Source organism: Hypanus sabinus, chromosome 18 (assembly GCF_030144855.1).
Source record: "Hypanus sabinus isolate sHypSab1 chromosome 18, sHypSab1.hap1, whole genome shotgun sequence".
Taxonomy (NCBI): Eukaryota; Metazoa; Chordata; class Chondrichthyes; order Myliobatiformes; family Dasyatidae; genus Hypanus; species Hypanus sabinus.
Genome location: NC_082723.1, coordinates 15,901,520 through 15,920,430, shown reverse-complemented (window position 1 = coordinate 15,920,430; position 18,911 = coordinate 15,901,520). Strand labels below are relative to the sequence as shown.

Sequence of the window (18,911 nt, the reverse complement as noted above, 5' to 3'; positions counted from 1 at the left end):
GGTGAGTGCGTGGAATGGACTGCCAGAAACTGTGGTGGAGGTGGATACAATAGGATCTTATAAGAGGCTCCTGGATAGGTATGTGGAGCTTAGAAAAATAGAGGGCTGTGGGTAACCCTTGGTAATTTCTAAAGTAAGTACATGTTCGGCACAGCATTGTGGGACAAAGGGCCTGTATCCTGCTGTAGGTTCTCTATGTTTCTACGTGTGTGGATATTGTTGCAGTCGTCCAGCCTTGTATCTCTTACACGATAAAGAGACTGATAATCTGTACTAAGGTAGAACGATCATCATTCTGCCATTTGTGAACTTTCTGGTGCAATTCTGAAGAGACTTTAAACATATCAGCAATAAAAGTCCTGTTATAATTCTGTGGTTCTGGCAGACAGCCAGTGGACAGTGAGATTATTACCAAAACAATCGACAGAAATGAAAGAAGAATTTTGCTCATGGAGTGAGTGGGAACCTTCAGAATGGAGTCGGTCCTACACTTCAAGAAAAGCAACTAGTGAAAAGATGGGGGGAATGGATAAGGGGGCTAACTGCATAGATTCTTCAAAGAGCTGGCTACGTGCTCTGCATCTGTGCCCTGAGATTCAGAAGGGCAGAATCTACCAAAAATAGACACAAAGAGCACCTGCTGACAGCACCAGACATGACTGGACATTGGGGAGGAGATGACCAAGGCTTAGCCTCATGGGTAGAAAACATTCAGTGGCTCTTTATTAGGTCCAATTGTAGATTTCTATAGATAAAGTTATACAAGAATAAAATAGATTACACAAGTACAATCTAAACGTCCACAGGGAAATATTAATCTCAAATTATCTAATTAGAAAAAACGCACCACGTCCAGGGAGAGATTGTCTACAGCCCTTACAGTTTCAGTAGATAATGTCTGAATTATTCAAGTAAAGTCTGAGTCCGGAAAAAATAGTTTTACTTCAAGAGGTACTTATCCACCATTTTAGAAGGTCAGACCAGTTCCGAAGGAGACGGGATGGCCGGAAGACTTCCAACAAATGCCTCAGCCTCCTTCACTGATTTAACCCACTTATAATCTCCAGTAGTAAGCGTAATTCGAAGATTGGCTGGGTTTCGAAGGGAGGGTCTGAATCCGCGATCAAAAAGCACTTTCATTATACCTTTAAACTCAGCACGCATCTTCAGAACCTGGGGGGCAAAATCCTCCACAAAACAAATGACTGTATTTTGAAAAGCAAAAGTACCTCTGCGGCGTGCCTTCATAATCGAACGGTTTTTCACCTGGTATTGATGAAAGCACAAAATTACTGGTCATGGGTGGGAACCCAGAGTTGCGTGGGGAACGTAGATCCTGTGTGCCCTTTCAAGCTCAGGTGGAGTCGGAAGAAATTCTTTCCCAAAAATCTCACAGAGAAAATCGGAAAAAAATTTCATGGGAGAGCCCTGTTTGGTGGCCTCTGGCAAATCAAGAATTCGTAGATTGAAACGTCTGCTCCGGTTTTCAAGATCCACCATTTTGGAAAAAAGTTTACAATTCCTCTCCTCTAGACTGGAGCAGAAAGTTTCAAGGTATTGAACACGGCGTTTTAAATCTTCAGAAGTCGAGTCGATGTGAGATAAATGTTCAGCATGTTCGTCCACTCTAGCATTGATCCGATCCAATTTGACATCCAGCTGGTTGAAAGAAATTCTAAATTCCTTTAAAATATCTTCTCGATGTTGTTCCAAAGCAGCGAGAATGTCAACCGGTAAAGGCGTAGAAGTTTCCTTTTTCCCGGTTTTAGTACTTTTGGTAGCCATTATAAGGTAGATGTGTTCGCAGGCAAGTAAAAGAAACCTAATAAAATACCTAACTAAGGTTTAAGAATGGAGACATATAGTGCAAAGATAGGGAGAATGACGGAGCAAAAGTTCGGAGCAGCTAAGCAATCGCCATCTTACCAGAAGTCCCCTATTAGGTCCACATGAAACCTGCTTGTTAAAGCAAATATCTAATCAGACAATCATGGAGCAGCACTCAATGCAAGGAAGCATGCTGACACGGTCAGAGGTTCAGCTGTTGTTCAGACCAAACATCAGAATGGGGAAGAAATGTGATCCAAGTGACTTAGGCCAGGGAATGTTTGCCTGGTGCCAGACAGGGTGGTTTGAGTATCTCAGAAACATCTGATCTCCTGGGCACAGCAACCTCTAGAGTTTATAGAGAATAGTGTGACAGGCAAAAAAAAAAAATCCAGTGTATCGCACTTCTGTGGGTGAAAAAGCCTTGTACATGAGAGAGGTCAGAGAAGAATGGGCAGACTGGTGAAGCTGACAGGATAGTGACAGTAACTCAAATAACCATGCATTACAAGAATAGTGTGCAGAAAAGCATTTATTAACATATAACATGGTGAACCTTGAAGTGGATGGGCTACAGCAGGCCAAGACCACAAATACACACTGAGTGGCCACTTTATTAGACACAGGAGATCACTGCGTGTAGGTAAGAAAACGCAAGTGAAAGTGTAGGAAATTAACATGTCTCCAGCAATGGGCTGAACCATTCAAATAGAGATTATTTTGAGGAAACTGTTCCAACCACGTCTTATCCTCAGTGCTGTGACAGGGTAGGGTTTTTCACCGGGGAAATGGCATGTTTTAACAAGTAGTTTCAGTGTGGGTGAACTTACCAGTGGTACGAGTTCCCCTTTCTCCATGATGGCCTGGAGAGTCTTACCCCTGTCTGAGCCAGAGCTGACCTCTGCCCTCAGCAGGTCTCCAGTGGACAGGTGAGTGTAACCATATTTCTGCACGACCTTCTCACACTGAGTGCCTTTGCCAGAGCCAGGGCCTCCTGGAGACAGGATAAAACCAGACACCATCATTACCTAGACGACACTCGGGCAGTTCCATGCACAGCGCAAACCAAAGCCTATGTTGTGGTTACAGATGCACTGGGAGATGATCACTGACACTTCCTTTGGAACTCTGAATTTTATACACCATTGCTTATTCAGAGCCTCAAACAGTGGCTCTGAGTTTCCCTGCTCTGCGCAGATACATACAAACTGTGGCAATGCCCCAGGCAGACAAGGAGCAGTCATGACTGCAATCAATTTCAGGGCTGACACAAGGAGGTACGGGAGCCTGAAGACCCACACTCGATGATTCTGAGATAGGTTCTTCCCCTCCGCCATAAGACTTCTGAATCATTCACAAGTACATCAACACTGCATCATCATTCCTTTTATAGATCTACTTATTTTTGCATTTTATGGTAATTTTATGGCTTCATACTGGGCTGCCACTGCAAAACAACAACTATATGATGTTAAATATGAGGAAGTCTGCAGACGCTGGAAATCCAAAGCAACACACACAAAATGCTGGAAGAACTCAGCAGGCCTGGCAGTATCTATGGAACGCTCCTCTCAGTCCTGAAGAAAAATCTTGGCCTGAAATGTTGACTTTTTGAAATGGCTAACACGAGAGGGCACAGTTTTGAGGTGTTTGGAATTAGGTACGGAGGAAATGTCAGGAGTAAGTTTTTACGCGAAGTGGTGAGTGTGTGCAATGGGCTGTGGATGACGATGACGGAGGCAGAAACTATAGGGTCTTTTAAGAGACTCCAGGATAGGTACATGGAGCTTAGAAAAATAGAGGGCTATGGGTAACCCCAGGTAATTTCTAAAGTAAGTACACGTTTGGCACAGCATTGTGGGCCGAAGGGCCTGTAATGTGCTGAATTTTGTGTTTGTTGCTTTGGATCTCCAGCATCTGCAGATTTTCTCAGGTAAAGGAATAAACAGTCAACATTTCAGGCTGAGACCCTTCATCAGTACTTCATAATTAGCTTCATTTGTCACATGTCGACAGTGAAAAGTATCGCTTGCCGTCAAATCAAATCAGCGAGCATTGCTGTGGGCAGCCCACAAGTGTCGCCCCATAACTCACCAGTTTCACAAATCTAAGTCAGTGAGGATAAATCTGATTCTGATAAGGCCTGGGGCAGCAGCTGCACGAGTACATCTCACCCGCACCATCCTGACTTGGAATAACACTGCCCTTTCTGTGACCCTGCTGCTTCCGAATCCTGGAATTCCTGGAAACTTGGCAGTACGTTCATCTGAGGGACTGTGAGGTGGCTTTCCGAGGTCCACACACTCCTCTACCTCGAGGTCCACCCCCCCACTACCTCGAGGTCCACACACCTCTTTACCTCGAGGTCCACCCCCCCCACTACCTCGAGGTCCACACACCCCACTACCTCGAGGTCCACCCCCCCACTACCTCGAGGTCCACACCCCCCCACTACCTCGAGGTCCACACCCCCCCACTACCTCGAGGTCCACACACCCCCACTACCTCGAGGTCCACACACCCCACTACCTCGAGGTCCACCCCCCCACTACCTCGAGGTCCACACACCCCCACTACCTCGAGGTCCACACCCCCCGCTACCTCGAGGTCCACCCCCCCACTACCTCGAGGTCCACACCCCCCCACTACCTCGAGGTCCACCCCCCCACTACCTCGAGGTTCACACCCCCCCACTACCTCGAGGTCCACACACCCCCACTACCTCGAGGTCCACACCCCCCACTACCTCGAGGTCCACACACCCCCACTACCTCGAGGTCCACACACCCCACTACCTCGAGGTCCACACACCCCCACTACCTCGAGGTCCACACACCCCACTACCTCGAGGTCCACACACCCCACTACCTCGAGGTCCACACCCCCCGCTACCTCGAGGTCCACACCCCCCCACTACCTCGAGGTCCACACCCCCACTACCTCGAGGTCCACACTCCCGCTACCTCGAGGTCCACACCCCCCCACTACCTCGAGGTCCACACCCCCCGCTACCTCGAGGTCCACACACCCCACTACCTCGAGGTCCACACACCCCACTACCTCGAGGTCCACACCCCCATACCTCGAGGTCCACACCCCCATACCTCGAGGTCCACACCCCCCCGCTACCTCGAGGTCCACACCCCCCCGCTACCTCGAGGTCCACACCCCCCCGCTACCTCGAGGTCCACACCCCCCCGCTACCTCGAGGTCCACACCCCCCACTACCTCGAGGTCCACCCCCCCACTACCTCGAGGTCCACACCCCCCACTACCTCGAGGTCCACCCCCCCCGCTACCTCGAGGTCCACACCCCCCACTACCTCGAGGTCCACACACCCCACTACCTCGAGGTCCACCCCCCCACTACCTCGAGGTCCACACCCCCCCACTACCTCGAGGTCCACCCCCCCACTACCTCGAGGTCCACACACCGCCACTACCTCGAGGTCCACACCCTGCCACTACCTCGAGGTCCACACCCCCCACTACCTCGAGGTCCACACACCCCCGCTACCTCGAGGTCCACACCCCCCCACTACCTCGAGGTCCACACCCCCCCGCTACCTCGAGGTCCACACCCCCCCGCTACCTCGAGGTCCACACCCCCCCACTACCTCGAGGTCCACACCCCCACTACCTCGAGGTCCACACCCCACTACCTCGAGATCCACACACCCCCCACTATCTCGAGGTCCACACCCCCACTACCTCGAGGTCCACACCCCCCACTACCTCGAGGTCCACACCCCCACTACCTCGAGGTCCACACCCCCACTACCTCGAGGTCCACACCCCCCACTACCTCGAGGTCCACACACCCCCGCTACCTCGAGGTCCACACACCCCCGCTACCTCGAGGTCCACACCCCCCGCTACCTCGAGGTCCACACCCCCCACTACCTCGAGGTCCACACCCCCCCACTACCTCGAGGTCCACACCCCCCCACTACCTCGAGGTCCACACCCCCCACTACCTCGAGGTCCACACACCCACTACCTCGAGGTCCACACCCCCCCCGCTACCTCAGCAGTCTACAAGGAATGGGCAGCAAGTCCTGCCCTTGCAACCCACGAATGGGCAATGGAGCAGGGTCTCCGAGTGACACCGGAGACAGCAGGAAATTGGATACCTTCTGGAGCAAGGGGGGCCAGTGGGTGTGGGAGAAAAGGGGAAGAAGTGTAATGTGAGACAAATTCGAGCATCTGAAAGATGCAGAGATGCTTTTAAAGGTCAAGCAGTTGAATGCAACTGAACAAAAAGATGTGCTTGAAGAGGTAGCTATAGCCACAGACACGGACTGCTGGAAGCCAGCCTGGACGTGAGGGGAAAGGGAGAACCTTACAATCACAGGGGTTCCCAACCTGGGGTCCATGGATCCCTCAGATAATGGTAGGAGTCCATGGCATAAAAAAGGTTGGTAGCCTCTCTTGTAGAGAGATACAAAACCATAAGCGGTATAAATCAAGTAAATGCACGCAGGACTTTTCCCTCAGCTTTGGTAAGACTGGAACTCGAGGTCAGAGGTTAACAGTGAAAGGCAATATACTTGAGGGGAATTTCTTTGCTCAGAGGGTGCTGTTAGCATAGAACCAACAGAAATGGTGGACACGGGTTTAATTGTAACATCTAAGAGATGTTTAGATAGGTACGTGGATCAGAAGGGTACAGAGGGCTTCCGTCTGGGTGAAGGTAACTGGGGCTAGGTGGAAGACAAGGCCAGCACAGACTAGATGGGCTGAATGGCCTGTTGCTGTGCTACAATACTCTATGTCTTGGGGATTCACAGTGATGGAAGGGGGAGCAAGCAGGAAAATTGACAACAGAAAGGAAAGGGCTGAGACCAAAAAGACTGGAGGTCTGGGTTACAAGATGGTGGGAACTTGTGATTGCCTTTTCTCAAATTCAATACCCTGAAGGTGGAGGCCTGCGGCAGGGACAGGATTTCTAACCCGTCCCCTAACTGCCCTTGAGAAGGTGGTGGAGAGACTCAGCACTGCTGGGGTTCTGGGATCTGGGGTGCAAGGATGCCGAAGGGCTGGTAAAATGCTTCCAAGGCTGCAGGAGGTGGAGAAGTGGGAGAAGCCGTAAGAGACGTTTAGATAGCGAGAGAGTGAGGAGAAGCCGTGAATACTATGGGGGGTGTACCGTGGCACTGACCACACGGTACAACAGTGCAAGGAGAAGGACTACAGTCCGACAGCGATTAAACAAATGAAAGGATACGGGGGGTTGGTTCTGAGGTAAAAGATCGACCGCAACCCTACTGAATGTTGGAGGGGTGCCTCGGGCCTCTAACCCTCATCTTCCTATGGGACTCAAGCTCGGTCATACTGTGAATGAGAGGCTCAATGAAGCGAGAGAGACCGCCCTGACATTGCGTACAATGGGAGGGAGGGCACAGCACTTTAGTGGGGTGAACAGTTTCCAAGAGTACAGTGCTCCCCCACTGATGCACCATCAATAACTCTCTCTGAGACGGAAAGGCGAGATATCGGCTTTTATTGACTGGAAGAAGGAACAAGCAGTGAGTGACCACCATACTACATCCTGGAGACTGAGAGGCCGGGCTCAGTCCTCGATCGCCTTTATACAGGGGTCTGTGGGAGGAGCCACAGGAGCAGTCAGCAGGGGGCATGTCCAGACAGGTATATGTAGTTCACCACACCCACTACACCCCCACCCCTGAAAACCACGTCACATCTCCCCATCCCGTTCAGAGCCCCGACTGGGAAATGCTCACACAAGCCACTGCCATTTCACACCACAAATGTTAGATCATTTTACACTGCTGTGATTTAAGCCCCTTTAAAAAATTCCAAACATGTAGACTTTATTCATAACAGAAATAAAATATACAAAGGAAGAAACAGTGCAAAACTTCTACATTCATGGTTATTCAGTGGTGCAAACTTTTAAAAAGTCAAATTAGCACCACGACGGTTTGCTTGGCTCCCTGGGATGTTACTTGCTTTTATTGTTTGGCGGGGGAGTTTCCCCACTTGCTCTGTTCTTCGGAGTGGGAGCAGAAGGACACTATGCTGAGGTATCTCCCCCTCAGGGCCTTTGCTCTGGCTGCACCAAGTTCCAGCGCGCTCCCCTACAGCCTGGAACATCAGTCAGCATCATTCCCTCACAGACATCTCACTGCACGGGCAGACCAAAGGCCTCACCAAGTCAATGACCTCCCGGCACCACTCGATCTATGCCTCGGTGTGTGGCCCTGGAGACAGCCCATAGATCAGGCAGTCCTCCGTTACTCAGCTACTGGGGATGAGCTGGACATGGAATCTTGCATCCTCCTCTTGTAAATCTACAGTCTGCCAAGAGACAAGCTCTTCTGCAACACTGACAGTGTACAATATTGTCTAGTTGTCAGGGTCCCCCTCGCTTATGGTGAGATCTGGTGATAGTTTGGACAGTTTGCTCAGGGAACCACCCTACATTCTCCACAGAATCACAGCGCCTCCAGGACGTTCCGCACTGACCGATCAAAGGGCAGGCAGGGCTGAGCTGCCTGGGACGTTGTGGGGTAAAGGGGCAACACCTCTCCTCTGCAGGGCAGTCAGAACCTCAGCACACTGTGAGACGTGGCGTCCACGAGGGAGACCTGCGCATCACCACCCATCGACCTTGGGTCTGCAGAAGCACTGGAAGATATCCTGCGCGATTCCTGGGACAGAGAAGCAGGGGACGGGCCACATCCGTGCTCCTTCCTTTTCTTTCACAGAACCTCAACAATGGCCAGGGTGGTATTTACTGCCCAGTAAAGGTTGCCCCTTGCTGAGGCAAACCAGGTGACGTCCACCATGCTGGCAGACCGAAGTCACAAGCTGAAGACAACTGAGATGGGCTCTTACAACAATTCAGTCATCATTTAAACTTGCCAACAATAAATAAATAAATAAACAAACTTTACTCACCGACAACAAAAATAATTTTGCATCCCTTCAGCTTGTCTGTGGGGTTAAATGGAAAGATAGTTAAAACCACCATTCAGAACTCCTTGTGGTCTTAAATACAAATCCCAGATCCCAGTTCATTGTTATCCACACCTCCAAAAAGAACAGTTTTCTGAAAACTCCCAATTACACTGGAAATCCCAGAAATCCTTGATCATGTTATGCTGGAAGAAATGTGCTCACATCCTGCCTAAGTTTACTTCTTGTCTTGCAGCCTGTTTAGTAATGGCCAAATAAATCTTTTCCCATCTGGTTTTTAAGGCACCGTATCCTCCCCTTGAAAGGAGGTTGTAAAGCTGCCCTCCCACCATCCCCGTGGGTGAGATAAACTGCAGGCGGCCACCGTGGTAATCCGCCTCCCCCTCACGCCTGAACTGTCCCACCGTCGCCCGCTTACCCTTGGCACCAATGCTCTGCACTTTGGTGGAGGAGCTCGAGGAGCAGTTGACACCCATCGTTCACGCTTCTTTTTGACGGACCTACTGGGGCAGAGCTGGCATACACATAGCCTTTCCCTTTAATCAGTCAAACTGTTTAGCCAGCAAGCAGCCACTGTTGAATCATGCGTTTCCATGGCTACAGTTGCTAGTCTCGGTATTTGGCCGGAAGTTGTGGCTGAGCCACTAAGTTTTGGAATTCCATTCCCTGCCTCAGCTGCTTCCCTCAACGCCACCCTAAGCTAACGGGCAGAAGTCGCCTTGGCATTGAGAGGAATGTGGCCGCCGGGACAAGAAAGATAATCCGTTCCTAACAAGGCACACCGACAAGAAGGGGGGGGGGGGGATAAAATGGAAAAGGGAAATTAAGTGAGAATTAATCTTTCAGGAAAGGAACTAGCCAAAGGGTCAACAAGAAGTTGGGCTTAGTTAACCATTAAAATCTGCCAACATTCAAACCCATTGTTTCCTCACATCAATAACTTTTAAAAGCAGTGGCTCACCTAGTGACACATTAACAAGAGCTGGAAAGCTATTAACCTCTTGTGAGTGCAGTGACATGATTTAAAGACCCCTTTAAATTCCGCCTTGCCAGAACTCTGGCGGAACCTCGTTCAGCACACCGGCGGCCTCCTTCGGAGCAGGGGGAACGCAGTGTTCATCGCGTCCGCAGCAAGATCCCACAGTGGCCATCGGGTGGGTGGGCTGCTGGCTGAGGGAAACAGGCCGGAAGACTCCCCGACTGACTTATGGAGGTGCTGGTGGTCTGTAACTTCCTTCTGTTGTCATTCAGCTGGCTGAGTTACTCACAGAACCTGTGACCTGGACCTCCCGTACTGTCTGTGTGGAGTTTGCGTGCTTTCCCTGCGACCGTACAGGCCAGCGAGTTCAATGATCGATGTGAATTGTTCCTGGTGTGTAGTACGTGACAGGACCTGGGAAGAATTGATGGGAATGTGGGGAGAATCCAGTGGGATTGGTGGCAGAAGCTGCGTGATGTTTACAGTGGGGCAGGGCTGGCCGTTAACAGTATGAGGTTCGCACACGTTCCCAGGCTCTGGGTCCCCTTCATGAACTGGCAGCTACAGGTGAACTCTGCCCTTCCTCTGTCCCTCACTGCTGGAGGCGAAAATCGTGCAGGGATTGGGAGTAGGGAGTGGTTGGAGGGTGGAGGAGAAAAGGGAGGAGGTTACAGGGGAGTAGTGCATTTAGGCTGTGTGGAGGACAATGGTGATGGAAAATGGTGAACGGTGGGTGGGAGAGGGTGGATGGTGCGGGAGGTTAGACCAAGGGGTGGACGGTGGGTGGGGGAGGGGATGGAAGGTGGATGGGGGAGGGTGGACAGTGGAGTGGAGGAGGATGGAGGGTAGACAAGAGGGGCAAGAAGGCAGGTAAGGATGGCCGACAACAGTTTGTGGGGTGTTGGATGGGGGGGAGCTCTGGATAAATGGGGAGGTGGACGGGGCTGAGGTGGTGCAGGGAGGTTTAGATATCTGGTGAATGTGAAGATAACCGGAGGGGGTCACAAGGAGGAGAATCACAGTGGGTGAGGAGGGCGGTAATGAGGCAAACCAGCAGGGAGACGGAGGCAAGAGGACATCTACGGCACCCGCTGCGGGCCATTTCAGGAACAGAGACCACGCTGTTGTGAGCCGGCAGCTGGGCAGCACTGGGACTGCGAGAATGCAGAGGCAGTGATGGAATCCAGTGGGGGACGGGGGATAAGATGTGATTGGTGGAGGATGAGGACAGACAGGTGACCAGTGGTTAGTGTGGAGACCTGGTGAGCAGGACGTCCTGTTCAGCGTCACCCCTGGTGCTGTACAACCCCAGCACCCTGCTGGGTTCGAGCCAGTACGTGCAGTGACTGGGGTGTGGGGTGTGAGAACTACTGCCATCTAGCACCTCCGTGTATGCTGCTGCACGTGCAACAAGCAGGAAACAATCACTGTAGACCAACTTTGAAGACAGCTTTGATCATAAATCAGAGACGGAAACACTCCCACCATTAACGTCCGTGGTTTCAAATCTTTTACAGACACTTTGTAGTGCAGCTATAAAAAGCACCAACCACTGAAACCATCTGATGAAAGGATGTGCGTAACTTTATAACGTTCAGCCGAGAGGGGCAGGCATCACAGGGTATCATTATGTCACCGAGAATAACCACTCCTTCCGGTCAGTTCATTTCAGCTATCACCTCAGACCTGGTGACTTGCAGCACTCTCCTCCTGGGCTTTCAAGGCCCGTGATCTTGCTGGCTGGATGTTAACTGGGCTTGATGCTGCACCGATCTTGGGCTTAACCAGTCAAACATGGGCTGTTCCAGGTTGTTCGGTATCGCATATTGGGTGTGAACACATGGGGCTCGCGTCTGGCTGGGTGTGTTCCTGGAGGCGGTATGAGATAATGCCTCCCACTCTCCCATCATACACGTCCAATGTTTCATCTAAAAGGGATCCCTCATCATTCCATACCCATGCACCCGCACCGGTCATAGAGTTATAGCACACTACTGCACAGAAACAGGCCCTTTAGCCCATCTAGTCCATACTAAACTATTGTTCGGCCTAGACCCGTTGACCTGCACTGGGACCATAGTCCTCCATACCCTCCCATCCATGTACCTATCTAAATTTTTCTTAAATGGTGAAATCAAATGCACATCCACCACTTCCACTGGTAGCTCGCTCCATGCTCTCACAACCTTTTGAATGAAGAAGTTCCCCCTCATGTTTCATCTTTCACCCTTAACCCATGGCCTCTAGCTCTCATCTCACCCAACCTCACTGGAAATAGCTTGCTTGCATATAGCCTATCTATACCCATCATAACCTATCAAATCTCCCCTCATTCTCCTACGCTCAAGGGAATAAAGTTCTAACCTATTTAACCTTTCCCTGTAACTAAGGTCCTCAAGAACACGTGAATGTGCACACGGACACACACCACCTTACAGAGTCTGACTACAGCCTCTTCAGAGCCAACTCCCCACACCTGGAACCTCCTATGCCACAGGGCAGGCGATTCCCTTCGTCCACTTGGGCAGATCCAGAAGTACGGGCTGATTAGGCGCAGCCCTCATCCAACTGGCTGCACTACCATCAGTTCTGGGATGGGGCAGGCTTCGTGCTGGATAGGAAAGTTCCCTGAACTGCCGCCAGTACACGACAGGAGGGGCGTGACTCTCCAACCCACCCTCATACAGCAGGTAGGCCCCGGGGACATGGAAAACCGAACCTCTCAAGGGATGCTCTACTGTTTAGTTCCCTCGAGGGAATGCACTGCTTTCAGAAACCCTTCAGACACAGATCACAGTCACACAACTCTTTTAGAACGATTAAACCGAAGCACTGTCAAACAATGGTTCATACCTGTTCACACACTGACGCAGGTCCTTGGAGGCAGAGAGGGTGGGTGGAGGGAGTCTTACAGAGCTTTTCACAAAATGAATATGCAACCAGGGGCTGATCTTAGAGTGGTGGAGTCTTACTGCATGGGAACAGGCTCCTCGGCCACGTTGAACAGGACTGTGGGAACAGGCTCCTCGGCCACGTTGAGCAGGACTGTGGGAACAGGCTCCTCGGCCACGTTGAGCAGGAATGTGGGAACAGGCTCCTCGGCCACGTTGAGCAGGAATGTGGGAACAGGCTCCTCGGCCACGTTGAGCAGGACTGTGGGAACAGGCTCCTTGGCCACATTTGAACAGGATTGTGGGAACAGGCTCTTCGGCAGAATTCCTATCTAAGTCCGCCTTTTGTCAATATCCTTCTGAACTTTTCCTGTCCCAGTGTGTTTTAAATATTGTTAATCTATCTGTCCTAACCAATTCTAATGGCAGCCCATGCTATTTATTGATCTATTGAGATCCAGCACGGAATAGGGCCTTCGAGCACCATGCCCAGCATTCCCTGATTTAACCCTAGCCCAGGGGTGGGCAAACTTTTTGACTTGAGGGCCACAAAGGGTTCTAAAATTTGACAGGGGGGCCGGACCATGAGCAGATGGATGGAGTGTTTTGGTAATACACCTCATAAGAGAAAATAAAATATCATGGGATATGTAGAAAACATGTGCTTTAATTTCAATTGAAAATGAACAAATGCATTACAACAAGATATCTGTCTTTGAAGTCCCATGGTATTTAGCTATTTATTGAAATGTCTTTTAAAACACTGAAAATTAAATGAATAAAATACAGCTTTTTTTAAATAGTAACAGTTATTATTTTAAAGCACTGAAAATTCTGTTATCCTTCAAGATAATATCATCATCACTCTCCTCCTGACTGTCTTTATTTCAAAAACGGTAGGAGATGCAGGTCTACTTGTCCTGCTCCTTCTTATTCAATTGTCCCCTGTGCCAAAACTCAACAATGACCCGCACAATGACAGAACAGTGAGAGCGCGCCAATATGCGGAGCTCTGTGCTCGCAAAACCCCGCAGGCTTTCTCCCTTAGCCGGAACGCTGGCTAATTGTGAGCCGGTTCGGATGTGCCAGGAAATGGGTCGCCACAAGGTCACAAAGTAAAGCGCAAATGTGGAGTAATACGCTGTATCTCAACAAAGGTCAATGCATATAGAGTGCGTCATCTATTGGGAAAACGCTAGAATTGCGGGGAAAAAACGTCAACAAGGTTTATTAATATAATTTCATCAAGTTCTGCGGGCCGGATTAAAAAGCTTAACGGGCCGCATATGGCCCGCGGGCCGTAGTTTGCCCATGCCTGGACTAGCCTAATCACGGGACAACTTGCAACGACTAATTAACCTGGCAATCTTTGGACCCGGAGGAAACCCACGCGGTCACGGGGAGAACGTACAAACTCATTACTGTCTGGGGTGAAAGAGCTGCCCCTCAAGGTTTCTATCAAATCTCTCCCCTCTCACTCTGAATCGCTGCCCCTAATTTTCGATTCCCCAACCCTGGGAAGGAGATAGTGTGTCTTCCCCTAACTACACTCCCCATGAACTTATTCACCTCTATAACGTCACCCCTCATTCTCCTGTCCTCCAATGAATAAACCACCTCAACACCGCTGCTTAACTCAGGGCCGGCACATCCTTGCAAGCATCCTTCCTACAGCGGGCGGGTCACTAAGGGTTAATTATCAGGAGACAGATGGAGCCGATCTGGAGGGGGGAAGTGTAAGTGTGTGGAAGCGGGATGAAGCTGGGACAGGGATTGGGAATGATGTTTACCCCTCTCCCTCCATCCCACTCTGCACTGATGGCCCATGTGTGTGTACACACACAGACGCGCGCACACACATACACACACACACACACACACACACACACACACACAGACAACAACGAACAATAGCAAACTGGCCACAGCTGAGATTGCTGGCTGTGTCTCAGTGTGGGGGGTGGAGGAGAGGGTTAATTCTTTTATCAGCCATCCAAATTCACTCAGAGCCTGGACCAGAGGCAGTAGCATTAACCAATTCCAGACAATAAGTTTCTGCCTGTTGACCTCTCACCCCCACCTTAGAGAAACTGAGTCGTTACCTGACATTGTGAAATCTTCCGTGGCCAAAGTTCCCTCAGACTAGAACAGAAGAAAACAAAAACGGGGTTAATTGTCTCTCTCCCCTTCTGGAAGTCGAGCATTTCTTTTTAATGAACTCTAGTATTGTGCGGGGGAGCAGAGATGATGTGATACAAACACACGCAGAGAACAGCATGCCAGCAGATGCAAAGCACTACTCTACAGCACTGAGAAGACGGAAACCGTGGCTGTCAGCCCCGCGCCCCTCCTCAGACACTTGCCAGAGCTCAGCTCCAGCTGCCGGTGTGTTTGACGGGCCTCCCTGCTGCAGAGCCGAGTCTCCACTGAGCATGTGCGGCATCCCAGCACTGCATCTTGGGAGCCACGTTCCTCCAGTCTCCTCTTGTGCCACTGCCTCCTTTCTGCCCACATCCTGCCTGTCCAGCAGACTGCCCGGCTCGAAAAAAAAACCCCTCTCTCCGCCTTCCCCATGCCTTAACCAAGGAGGCACCCTCCCTCCTCCTAACCAGGGGCTTCAAGTCCCGCAGCAGAAAGTCTGAGGTTGGGACACTGAGGGGGTCAACTTAAACCACCCTCATGGGGTAAAGGGTAAGCTCTGGCCTCACCTACCCCCTCTAAGATCGCATGGTAACACTTTGCAGCAGGGGGAGGTGACTGGGGTAACTCCCTGACCAGATAATATTTTGCTGCTGCAAAGACAGCGAACCTCACCGGTGATATGAAACCAGATTCTGAATCGACCCTCATCAATGTCATACGGATGGTCGAATCCCTGCTGACCATCGAATGACTCCTACACTAATCCTGCTTTGCTCCCCCCATAGTCTCATCGGCACCATCCCCAGATTCGACTGTTCGCCTGCTCGTCAGGGGCAATTCACAGCGGCCAATGAACCGACCAGCACACCTCACGGAAACCAGAGCACCTGGAAGAAACCCGTGGAAGCACAGGGAGAAAGGTCTGTGGGGGTGGAAGGAAATCGGGACTGAGTCTGGCTGGTGGGAACTGTGAGGCAGCGGCTCCACCGGGTGCACGATCTCAGCCAGCCATTTAAAGGAACAGCAAATGGTAATGGCAGAGGTCACCAACCTTTTTTGCACCGTGGACCGGTTTAATATTAACAATATTCTTGTGGACCGGCTGACGGGGGTGGGGTGGGGGTGCTAATCATGACTGGAATATAGGTGATAAGTCAATTATAAGTGGCTAATACACTCAATTTCATTTCTAAAAGGGTTTATCTAATGAATTTAATATTAAACACACAGCACCTATTTTCCTTGCATGAATATAGTGATAGGAGAGAGAGAGGAGAAAGAGAGGAGGAGAGGGAGGGAGAGAGAGAGAAGAGAAAAATAAAGGGAGAGACAGAGAACGAAAGAAAGACACACACACACACAATTTAATTAGTGTGGATGGAGTCAAAAGCTATTCTTCTTCCCTCCTCTTTTAGCAACACCATTGCCTCATTTGTTTTATTCACCGACTCCCAGCAACCAGGACATTACTACAGGCTGCTTGTGAAAGTGCAGCAGCCATGAGAAACAGCAGCAAAGATGTTTGGGAGTGTCCTGGGTGAATCACATCTCTCCTTTGTTGCCACCTATGGACACTGGCCACCTTAGTCTACTGGTCTCCATCAAAGATCCAAGGACAGTGAGTGTGAACACAACTTTCTCAACTCGCTCATGGTTTCTTATCCTGATTGCTAGGAATTTGCTGGTCAGCTTTCACAGGAGACTGGGAGGCATGGGTGAGGATTTCAGTTCTGCTGGAAAATGATGCTGGAGGGGTAAGAATTGGGGGGTGGGGAAGACAAAGAAATGGCAGATGAACTTAATGTACTTTGTATCAGTCTTTATTGTGGAAGACATTAAGGAGAAGGTGCTTGTGAGCTGTAAGGTCTTAAGCCACCTGGATCGACTATACCCCGGAGGTAGATGAAGAGACTGTGGAGGCATTAGTAATCTTCTTTTAAGAATTACGAGATTATGGAATGGTTCTGGAAGAGTGGAAAACTGCAGATGTCACTCCACATTTTAAGAAGGGAGGGAGGCAGAAGAAAGGAAATTATAAGCTAGTTAGTCTGACCTCAGTGGTTGGGAAGATGTTGGAGTCCATTATTAAGGATGAGGCTTCAGGGTACTTGGAGGCACATGGTAAAATAGGCCAAAGTCAGCGTGGTTTCCTCAAGGGGAAATCTTACATGACAAATCTGTTGGAATTCTTTGACAAAATAAGAGGCAGGATTGACAAAGGAGAGTCAGTGGATGTTGTGAGATTGGATTTTCATAAGGCCTTTGATGAGGTGCCACACATGAAGCTGCTTAAAAAAGCTAAGAGCCCATGGTATTACAGGCAAGGTTCAAGCATGGCTGGAGCATTGGCTGATTGCCAGCAGGCTAAGAATGGGAGTAAAGTGAGCCTTTTCTAGTTGGCTGACAGACACTAGTTATGTTCCACAAAGGCCGATCACTTCTTTTCACGTTATACGTCAATAACGGCTTTATAGCCAAGTTAGTGGATGATACTAAGATAGGTGGAGGGGCAGATAGTGTTGAGGAAGTAGACAGGCTGCAGAAGGACGTGGACAGATTAGAAGGATGGGCAAAGAAGTGACTGCGCAAGTACAGTTTTCATGGTCATACGCATTGATAGATGGAATAAGGGTTCAGACTATCAGACTATCTTCTAAATGTGGAGAAAATTCAAAAATCAGAGGTGAAATGGGACTCGGGAGCCCTCATGCAGGATTCATAAAGGTTGAGTCGGTGGTAAGGAAGACAAATGGAATGTTCGCATTCCTTTCAAGAGGACTAGAATGTAGGAGCAAAGGTGTAATACTGAGGCTTTATAAGGCATCTTTCAGACCGCACACGGAGTATCGTGTTAACAGATATACTGCCATTGGAGAAGGTCCAGAAGAGGTTCACGAGAATGAAAGGGTTAATGTATGAGGAGCGTTTGATGGCTCTAAGCCTGTACTCAGTGGAGTTATAGAAGAATGTGGGGGGGGGGGGGGTGGAAGAATTGAAACCTACTGAATATTGAAAGGCCTAGATAGAGTGAATGTGGAGAGGATGTTTCCTATAGAGGGTGAGTCCAGGACCAGAGGGCACAACCTCAGTATAGAGCAACAATGAGGGATTTAGATCAACAATCAGGGATCTCTTTAGCCAGAGGATGATGAAGCTATGAAATTCATTGCCATAGACAATGCCATATACTTAAAGTGGAAGCTGACAGGCTCTTGACTAGTGAGGGGGTCAAAGGCTACAAAGAGAAGGGGGTTGAGAGGGATAATAAATCATCCAAATGGAGCAGACTTGATTGGCCGAAAGGCCCAATTATGCTCCAATGGCTTATGGTCTTATAAAGTGGTCACCCTCCACTTGCTGAAAGCTGTCTGAGCTTGTTCTAAAACTGCTCCCTAACGGCACAGTCAGCCAGCTGGCGTGATTATTCTCGGCGCAGGGCAGCAATTGCCTTTTACGCGGATGGGGTTGGCTCTCTGTCACACCTCCAGCCAGCCCAGTCCTCAGGACCCCCCCGGCCCTGCTTCTGCACCTGCCGCCGATCGACACACAGCTCGCAGCGGATTCTCCTGCTTTAGATTAGCAGTTAACATTAGTTCACAGTGCCAGTGATCCCGTTCAGTTCCTGCTGCTGCCCCTTTGGAGCTTATCCTGTGTCTGCGTGGGCTTCTCCCACTGCTCCAGTTCCCTCCCACACTCCATGTAGGGTTAGTAAATTGCGAGCGTGCTGTGTTGGCACTGGAAACATGCAGATACTTGTGGGCTTTCACCTCAGACAACGTTGGTCGCAAATGATATGCAAACTTAATGTTTCAACTTACAAATAAAGCTTATCGTTAATCATTAATCTTCAGACCAAAGGGAAGGGCTGCTTCAGAAAGAGCTGACAACCAGCACGTTGCAATTGACACCATGCAATTCGGCTTCCTCACCAACAGCGGGGACTTGAGCTATCTTTAGATCTTCCTAGGCCCAGCTGTTTGCGAAAAGGTCAAGAGGCCACGTGGAGCTTTAGCTGAATTGGTAAATGTCCCACCAGATGTCAGAGCTGTGCAGCCTTCAGACAGCTGATAGGGAATCATCATCTGTTCGTGCGGGACCATGCCAGCTAGGAACTTACTTACTGACATCGC

The 18,911-nt window shown here is 50.0% G+C and overlaps 1 protein-coding gene across 6 annotated transcripts in view; it reads right to left on the bottom strand.

Annotated features, from left to right (window-relative positions):
• LOC132407354 (adenylate kinase isoenzyme 1-like) overlaps positions 1-18,911 on the bottom strand; it is a 186,550-nt gene that overhangs the window by 27,038 nt on the left and 140,601 nt on the right. For 4 of the 6 annotated variants that reach the window (XM_059993717.1, XM_059993716.1, XM_059993720.1 and 1 more), the window contains 3 exons: positions 14,742-14,781; positions 8,752-8,787; positions 2,658-2,821 (listed from right to left, as the gene is read on the bottom strand). In XM_059993717.1, the coding sequence (XP_059849700.1) occupies positions 2,658-2,821; positions 8,752-8,787; positions 14,742-14,781 (240 nt within the window). Of the gene's footprint in view, positions 1-2,657; positions 2,822-8,751; positions 8,788-9,187; positions 9,491-14,741; positions 14,782-15,002; positions 15,081-18,911 lie in introns of those variants that run through there. The other 2 variants (XM_059993719.1, XM_059993718.1) reach the window with 2 other exon arrangements.